The 9,613-nt window shown below is 39.4% G+C and overlaps 1 protein-coding gene across 1 annotated transcript; it reads right to left on the reverse strand.

The window, feature by feature from the left end:
• Positions 1 to 7,766: 7,766 nt before the first annotated feature.
• Positions 7,767 to 9,057, reverse strand: LOC141651350 (protein FAR1-RELATED SEQUENCE 5-like). Its single transcript, XM_074459067.1, has 3 exons — positions 8,353 to 9,057; positions 8,047 to 8,160; positions 7,767 to 8,000 (listed from the first exon to the last, which is right to left on the reverse strand). The coding sequence occupies exons 1-3, from the start codon at positions 9,055 to 9,057 to the stop codon at positions 7,767 to 7,769; spliced, it is 1,053 nt and encodes a 350-aa protein (XP_074315168.1).
• Positions 9,058 to 9,613: the final 556 nt, after the last annotated feature.

Consider the following 9,613-nt stretch of genomic DNA (forward strand, 5'->3'; position numbering starts at 1 on the left):
AGATATAGTTGGCAATATCTTGATTTGCCAGGATTTAATTAAACTTTACAAAAGGAAAGCTTGCTCTCCTAGAATCCTTTTGAAGCTTGACTTGCAAAAGGCCTATGATTCTGTGGAGTGGAGTTTTGTGGATGCAATGACCAAGACATTGGGGTTTCCTTCTAAATTTCAGAAGCTTCTAATGCAGTGTGTGACTACCCCAACTTATACTCTGTCTCTCAATGGTGAAACTTTTGGCTTCTTTAAGGGGAAGAGAGGCCTTAGACAAGGAGATCCTCTTTCTCCCCTTTTGTTTACTCTTTGTCTAGAGTATTTGAGTAGGATTTTAATGGTGGTGCAGCAACATGAGCAATTTCATTACCATCCTTTATGTAACAGGATAAATCTCTCCCACTTATGTTTTGCTGATGATCTAATCTTGTTCTGCAAAGGGGACAAACAGTCTATCCAGCTGATATTCCAAGCTTTTGATTATTTCTCTAAAGCTCTTTGGATGAAGATGAATAGGAGCAAGTCTAGCTTTTATTGCAATGGCATGGACAGTCATTTGATTGATGAGATTGAATCCATGTCTGGCATGAAAAGGGACACAGTACCTTTTAAGTATTTAGGGGTGTGTGTCTCACCAAAGAGACTTTCTGTTCTTGACTGTCAGTGCCTGGTGGATAAGGTTGTGGAGAGGGTGAGACGTCTGGGTACTAGGAAGCTGTCCTATGCAGGCAGGACTGTGCTCATTAAGGCAGTTCTAGCAACTCTTCATAGTTATTGGGCTCGAATTTTTATTTCGCCTAAGACATCATAAAGAGGATTGAAAGCATTTATAGGAAGTTCTTATGGCATGGTAATGAGATGAAGGAAAGCCCTTCACTTGTTTCATGGGAGCACATATGCAGACCCTTGAAACAGGGTGGTCTAGGCTTGAGAGACTTGCATTCTTTGGAACATTGCGACCATAGGGAAATATGCGTGGTGGGTAGCTAATAAGGAGGATCATCTGTGGGTTCGTTGGGTCCATGCCATTTATATAAAAAGCAGAATGGAAGGATTATAAACCAGGATTGGGTAGTAGCTGGGCTTGGAGGAAGATCTCACGTCGAGGTTAAGGACGGGCTCAAGCAATTCTTTGTTCACTAAGTTCTGTTATAGTATACAAGACGGGTATAAGTGGCTTAAGCCTGATGGGGAAAAGGTTTCTTGGTATCCTTGGGTACTCAATAAGTGGATTGTTCCCAAGCATGGTTTTTTGTGTTGGTTAGTGGCCCGTAGGAGACTCTTAACTCAGGATAGGTTGTTTACTATGGGAGTGATCAACCAGAACTTGTGCTATTTTTGTGGTGTGCAGGAAGAGAGTCATCAGCATCTTTTCTTTGAGTGTAGTTATAGCTTGAAATGCATACAAGCTATAAGTGAATGGTGTATGGTTGGTTTACCACGGAATGTTGCGCATCCGGTGGTGGGTTGATTGGCGACAGTCATCTATGTGCAGGAAGAAAGTTGTTGGAGTTATATTAGCATGCAGTATATATTTCATCTGGTCTGCTCGCAATACTTGCAGGCTTGAGGGGTACTTACATCGACCAGAAAGACTTGGACAGCTTGTGAAGAAGGAGAGTATTAGTAGGTTGCATAATGTTGAAATTAAATGTAATAGTAGTAGAGTTAAGCAATGGCTTGATGATATCTTGCACTGATGAGTATGGTGCAGGATAGTTCAATCATGTTGATGTAATATGTAACTTGGTTCTTGGGTTATTAATGATACTACTTACATTTTCTCAAAAAAAAAAATATACATGGAATAAGCTACCTTACTAATGCTAACTACTTTGACAGATAATCCTCTCAAACCAAATACTACAGCATCAGAGGCAGAACAAATTTCACCGCGTCCACGGAGTCCGCGTGTTAAAGCCAAGGTTCACGAGGAAGTCGCATCAGATTTGCCTCCTAACAAGAACAAGAGGAAGGCTGCAGAAACAAGCAAAGGGCCAACGCAAACTACAAAAAGAAGAAAGCATTCTGACAAGTATAAGCCTCTCCTCACTCGGATGAGTCCTTCCTTGATCACTAATTTCATCAAGTTGGGGCCATCCTAAAAGCAAATTGAAGCCATCCACAGTATGGGGTTTGGAGGTTTGTTACAGCTTAAGTCAGAAGAAATCAATGGACATTTGGCCAGATGGATTGTCGAGACATTTAATCCGTTCAACTGTTCATTGATGAACCGCGATCTTGTTATCTTGGATGAGGATGTCCACGTTGCAACTGGACTTCCTATGGGACCGAGTGACATTGTTGCAGCTGGAATGTTCTGTAAGGAAAAGGAGTACAGAGAGGCTGTTAAGAGGTATAAGGCTCAGTTTACCACCTCAGATATTACGAAAAATGTTCTCTTAGATAAGATGATGGAGCAACGGGATGGTAGAGACGATTTTAAGAGGAATTTCCTCATCTATATCGTCAATGTTCTCTTGATGGGGGTAGTAGGTGATCATCCTAGCCCTCGGATATTAAGCCCCCTTTCAAATCTCTCCGATGTCCCTAACATGAATTGGTGCAAATTTGCACGGTCCCATATGATCAGCAACGTCATGTCGTGGAAGGCGGCTATAGCTAATTCCTCTAAAACTTATTTTAAAGGACCGATTCTGATTTTCCAGATTATCTACTTGGATTGATGTGTTTTCATGACGAGAACGGTGCATCGATCATTTCCCTTATTAGCGAATTGGACGGATGAGAAAATTAGAGAAAGGGTTAAGTTGGAGAAGCATAAGGGGGCGGCTTTGGCAAGGGCTCTGTTGAACCCATATTTGCTTATGTTGCACCTCAACATGAACGTGAACCTATACCTGTACCTGAACCTGAACCTCAGCCTGAACCTCAACCTCAACCTGAACCTGAACCTCAACCTGAACCTGAACTTGAAGCTGAACCGGTTGATGAGAGGAAAGAATCCATCAAGGTTTTGGCAAGCACAGCCATTCGACTTGCAGAGACATTTATGGTGACTTTACCAAAGCGATTAGAAATGCTAAGTGTAAGGCTCCCGCTTTCCGGTACTGTCACGCAAATGTCAAAGTTGGCTGATTGTTTATTTGAAGGATTTTCCCTTTCACAGCAAAGTACAGAAGAAGGTGAAAGGGAAGGTGCTGAATGTAAAAGGGAGGGTGCTACCAAGGAGAAGATGGAGGAGGATGAAGTGGAGAAGGACAATGAGAAAGATGAGAATGAATTGAAGGAGAGAAAGGAGGAGGGGGCAGTGGAGGAGGAGTTGAAGAAGGGTGAGGGTAAAGTGGAGGAGGAGGAGTTGAAGAAGGAGGAGGTTGACATGAGTTGTGCAGATGATGCGTTTCTAGACAATCCCACTATCATGGCTGAATTAGAAGGGATCCTTAATAATGCATACACTCATGTTGGCAAGGTGTTTGATTCACATCATGAAAATTTGTGGAACGAAAAAAAGGAAAAGGAAAATAGGGATAAGGCGCTTATGGAAGGACCGTCTTTCGGCCTTTTTTGTGGTGATGATGCACCATATAACTCTCAAGAGTTCCTTGAGTCCAGGTTGCAGGCTGCTTCAACTATTCCTCATTCAAGCACAACAACTACGACGTCTGTTCCAGTAGTTCGTCCTTTATCGCCAATATCGCCAATTCTGATCTCGTCCCAACCATCGCCTGTAGTTATCTCCTCTCAAGTATCGTTGGATGAATCGCCAATTGAGCCCTCTTCTCCAACTGCCCCCTCAGATTATGCCATTGAGAGGCATGTGGCTGGTAGAAGGGTGCTTCCTAAGAGGTGTGTTGAGGTAGCGAATGTTTACCGGTCACCTTACTTTATCAGAAACGTGGACATAGTTCGTGACTTGAGTCGATCGGAAAAACTGGTAGGAGACTATACATTTTCAGAGGACTTAGATGAAGAGTACGTATCACTCTCCTATATTTTTTTAATCTTATTCGGCATATATGTATTATATTTTCTTTGTATAACACTAAGGTTTCATGTTATCATAACTGTATAGGGAGGTTTTATTTAGCTGTGCGGGCAAGACTCTCACACGAAGTCATATAAAGAGTTTGCTTCTTGATCGTCGAGTTCATACCGATGTCATTTCTGTGTGGTGTGATTATTTGAATGAGGGAAACAAATTCAGAGATCGTAAATGCCCTTGCCGTCTATTTATCACAGAGACAACTGACGTAAGTGTTCCATGGCTGTTCTCCAACCTTGGGCTGCAATAGACTTTCGAATGCATGAAGTAACCTTGTAGATGCATGAAATACCAATTTAGGTGCATTAAACAACACTGAACATGCATCAAATAAGTGTCCAATTATTACAGGTTTTTATTCTCTAATACGGGTCACCTAATTTAATGAACAGATTGACTCATTGGATGTCAACTTTGCATACGTGGAGTTGGTAAGTCCTTCAAGATTTTTACATTACCATGGCTGTTCTCAACTAAGTGTCTTTCTTTTTATTTTCGTCTTTCTTTTCATTGTTGTCTTTGTTTTCAATGTCTTACAGGTTTTCATTCCTATTGTTACACTCTTGCCATTTGTCTTTTGTTACCATGTTAGTAAGAAGATGTTAGAAGTGATGCACTTGATGCCTCCGTCAACTGACTATTCTCGCCATGTTAGACTTGTGGTATGTCTTCAGATCTTTTCGCAATAAAGTGCCTGATTTTCGTCTAATTTTTGTGAGAGATTATTTATTTGTCATTGTTTTACCTTTATCAGAAGAACTTGTTGAGTACGCTTTCAAGTAAGATTCCAAAGCTGGTGTCTTCATGGCTTTTGATTCCTAAGTTGTATATTCCGCACGTTGTCGTTGATGTCGAGCATGATACTGGAATCTACCTCATGCGTCATATGGAGATGTACAACGGGGCTAAGGGACGCTTAGGTTCAAAGGTGGGTCTAAAGGGAGTAAGTCTGTATGATTTAATTCAAATTTTCCTTGTATGTGCATTAAATATGAAGGCACTGATGTTGATTTCTTTTGTTGTTATTGTTCAGAGAGTTGATGTTAAACGTTATATTGTGAGGGTTTGCAATGAAATTCTAACTTGGCGATACAACTCTTACAAACTTCAAGTGACGGCTGCAGCAAAGGTTTACAAGAATGGCGGTCATATTCGGTAATGCAAAATCTTAAGTAGCTTTGTTTTCCGTTTTTCCTTTTTTCCCCGTTAATCAAGGAGCTTTTATTTTCCCCTTTTCTCAATAATCAAGCGCCACATGATGATTTATCATATACAGATGCACACTTGATCAATTATATTCGGAATAATGGGAAGAATAAGGAGTAAGTTCTAACTGACCATATAACTTTTTTTAAACTTCAGTTTTTGTCCACTCTTTGTTGTTCCGTGTTTTCTAATTACAACATGTGCATCATTAGTGAGGTCGTTGTAGAAACCGATTGGTTGCAAGTTACCCAAGGCGCGTTGCAGACCTTGCTGCTAGGAAATTGGGTAATGGATATGGTTATTGATGCTGTTGGTATTCGTACTACAATCGAAAACCCAAGTGTTGTGTATTTTCCGACAATCATAAAGGTATTCATATTCCTTATTGAGTCAAATGCTTGTTTTTGGTTTTTGAAATTACAAAGAATTTTGACAAATGTTCTCAAATTTCAGGGAGTTGTCGATAAAAAGGGGTTTCGAAGTAAATACGTCGTACTTGACTACTTGCCCCTCAATCTAAACACAACCCAACTGGTAAATAAACATTCTCTTACTTTTTTTTCCATGCACTTTTTTTTCAATGCACTTTTTTTTTCATTTGAAGTCGATACAGCCTACTTGACTACTTTGTAATATTTCAGTCTTTCTTTCCTTATTGTGTGGAGATATCACATTGGTTTGCATGTGTTGTTGACTTTGGGAAAAGGATGAACTTCATACTCGACTCCAGCCTGCCCAGGCGCCCTGAAGTCAGACAAAAATTTTTAGTTGAACAGGTATGATTTATTAGTTTTTTGCACAAAAACATGTTGCCCCTGACTTATTATATCCGGAAGGCTGCTCAACAGTTTTTGACTGCCCAAAGTGCATTGTCGAATGAAAATACTGTTGGTGATCTTTACGTGCATGAAATACCCTTGTATGTCCATGAAATAACCTTCAGCGTGCATGAAATACCCTTATACCACAATCACAATCACTCACTGTCTTGTTTTTGTATAGCTCCTGCCTGCTTTGGAGATCATCGCAAGAGACTCTCCGAGATACACAAGGTTGTTGGAGATCAAAACTTTTCAGTGGGAGGTTGTGCAAGTGCCTCGACAAAAGAACGGGTATTCTTGTGGAGTTTATTTGTTGAAGTGGCTAGAAAATTTGTGTGATCAAGCATCATGGACTGATGAGCGTTCTTACGAGGTATAAATTTTTCAACAAACGTTTGTAAACATTATTCAGTATATTTTATTTCAAGCCTTTCAATATTTGTTTTCAAATGAAATCTATATGTAGGATTTGGATGAATATGCTACGAGTATGATTGCACGTCTCATCAAATGGAATCGAAACACGAGAAAGGTAAATATCAAGAACTTTCGAATGCCTAATTTAAATTTTGCCTAATTTTAATCTTCTTTTCATTAGATTTTGTCTCGGAGTGATTTTTATGTAACATTATTTCCCCCCTTTTTTTTCTGTAGGATTATCAGTAGGTGTTATTTTCTAAACACTTGAGTCGAGTGATGTGCAAAGGGAGTGGCCGATGACGTAAACCAACATTCGAAACACTGAGCCATTTTTTTTATCTGATTCCTTGAGTCAAGTGATGTGCAAAGGGAGTAGACCCTGGAATATTAGATTCTTGGTACATATTAGATTCTGGAATATGTAATACACAAAGTCTTGAGAGTACATATTAGATTTTGGAATATGTAAGTCGTGTAAGACATGAAGTCATGTTTCTGGACTAATTCTGGAAACATGTCACGAGGCAACGAAAACGAGAGACAATTTTTAAAATTGGACAACAAAAAGGTCGTACGTAAATCTCTCTTACATCGTACATGCATTAAAAAATGTTCCACGTGCATGAAATAACAGTGTGCATGCATGAAATATGTAAGTCATGTGTCCAAAGTCAAATCTTAAAGTAATCTCAAGTGAACTTTTAAAATGTTGCATTTTCATTTAGATTTTGGAATTTTATTATTAACTTCGACGGTTGGGGATGTGGTAGCAAAGAAGGATGTAGTGGTGGATCATATTTCTCCGGTTTCTTAATACTTATCGTAATCTTGCATTAGAAAACGTTCTAAGTGCATGAAATAACCATGAAAGTGCATCATAAAACCATGTACATTTCTCCGGTTTCTTAATATTTTCGCTCGGATCGTCACTTTGAATTTTAAAAACTTGTCGTACACGAAGATTCATTTCAATTGATCACATTTGAGTTTCTCATTTTAGATTACCAAATCTGGTGAAAAAGTGAATAAATTAATCGCCTTAAGGTTTCTTGATACTCTCCTAATGTGTGCATGAAATAACGTTCTTTGTGCATGAAATACATGTGTATGTGCATGAAATACCGTTGTATGTGCACGAAATAATGGTGATAGGAAAACTCACGTTTTACATTCTATAAGTGTTACATTCATCAAATAAAATAAAAAATCCCGAATTATTCAATAAGGCAAATGTCCAACATCTATCAAATAAAATAAAAAGTCCCAAATTATTCAATAAGGCAAATGTCGAATGCTTTAAATATTCTTTAAAAAAAATTACTCTACTCATTGTCGGCTGTCCTTCGGTCACAATTCCTGCTGTCGTGGTTCGCCATCTCCCCATAAGCCCTGCTTTTTCTTAGCGCTTTCTTGTTCACTTCCCCAACTCGTTCTCTTTGTGAGATCGGCCTTTTTCCCGAGCCTTTGTTTTTGCACTGGCTTGGAGGTAAAACCTTAATATCACTAGGGATGCTTGTTCCTAAAACCATCCCAATTTCAGCATTCTTGTCCTTTATCTTTGCAATACCAGTATTGCCACTTTCATCAGGGGCATTTTTTTACCCTTTCCTTGAACTCACGCAAAATCCCAAGCAACTCATCATAATGCCCAGGACTTTGTTCAACGAGTGCCACACAAGTAAACAACTCTGACCATAACTCACCAACTTTGTTTTTCTGTACATCCATTGATGTACAATCAGCAAGCCACTGGCCATTAGGGTCGACGATTGGCTGGCAGGTTGCTAGTTTGCTCCACCGACTAAGCAGGTAGTCACTTGGAACTTTTTAAATTCCCCGATCTTTAAAGACACACAGAGCATATCGACAGAGTATTCCATGTCTTTCAAACTTCTTGCAAGTGCATACCACTAAAACATCATCCTTCTTAAAACCAACCTTATACGTTTTGTTTCGAACTTGATCTATAATATCTGTGTATAGAATTAGATATGTTTTATCTTTTTCTTTATCCCCAACACCACATGAAAAGCAAGCTGCTTCGACTTCCTTTTGAAACTCCCCGAAAATTGTTGGAGTGTAGATTTTTGATGCATGCTTTTCTAGGGCTAATGGAGTCGACAACTGGGGGAAGGAGTTTTTTGATTGTGCAACGAGTTTCGAATGAGTCCATCTTTGTGCATCCATCGCACTCTCAAATCCCATCCAAAACTCAACTAGGGTTAAATTAGGATTAATGAAGTTGCTGAAAAAGTGGTTTTCTGACTCTGACCTGGAGGTTGTTCTCATCAAACCTCCTAAAAACATGTCGCGAAAGTAAGCTGGAACCCGCATATTTCTAATGTTGTACTTCTCCTTAAGCCACTCGTTATCCGACAACCCATGAGATTCAACTAGTGTTGTCCACCTTTCCTCAAATTCAGGCGGCTCCACATCTTCGCTCCAAACACATCGGTTTATCTTCTTCAGAAACTCGGTATCTTTACATATTACAGGCCCTACCTTCTCAGGCAACTTTTTCAGTATGTGCCACATGCAAGATCTGTGTTGCACCTTGTCTTTCCAGGCAAATTTCATTCCTTCTTCTATCCCCGCATCTTCATCAGTTATCATACAAACTGGATGACGACCCCCATAGCCTCTACAAATTTCGTAAATAGCCAAGCAAAGGAGTCCTTGCTCTCATTAATAATAAGTCCAGCCCCAAAGGTCACGCATCTCTTTTGATTCTCCACCCCCGTGAAGGGGCCAAATTTCATCCTATACTTGTTTTTTCTAAAGGTCGTATCAAAAGAGGTCATGTCCCCGAATAACAAATAGTTTTTAATACTAATAGGGTCAGCCCAAAACACATGTGACAATCGACCTATCTCGTCTACCTCAAAATCAAAATAAAAAGATGGACACATATGTTTTATCTTCATAAAATGCTCAATAAGCATTTGAGCATCCCCTTCTGATAAATAATTTTTGATATCTCTAGAAAAGTTCCTAAAGTCTTCCAATGATGCACCCACATTCGTATAACCTCTAACATACTCCTTGAACAACCTATACGACTTAACTGGACCTATGTTATTTTTGGAGTTGTCAATTATCATTTTTTTGTGAACTACATTCAACTCTCGCGTTTGTGTCAAATGTACCATTGTTGATGGTGTTTGTGGCA

The sequence above is a fragment of the Silene latifolia genome, chromosome 4 (assembly GCF_048544455.1).
Source record: "Silene latifolia isolate original U9 population chromosome 4, ASM4854445v1, whole genome shotgun sequence".
Classification (NCBI taxonomy): Eukaryota; Viridiplantae; Streptophyta; class Magnoliopsida; order Caryophyllales; family Caryophyllaceae; genus Silene; species Silene latifolia.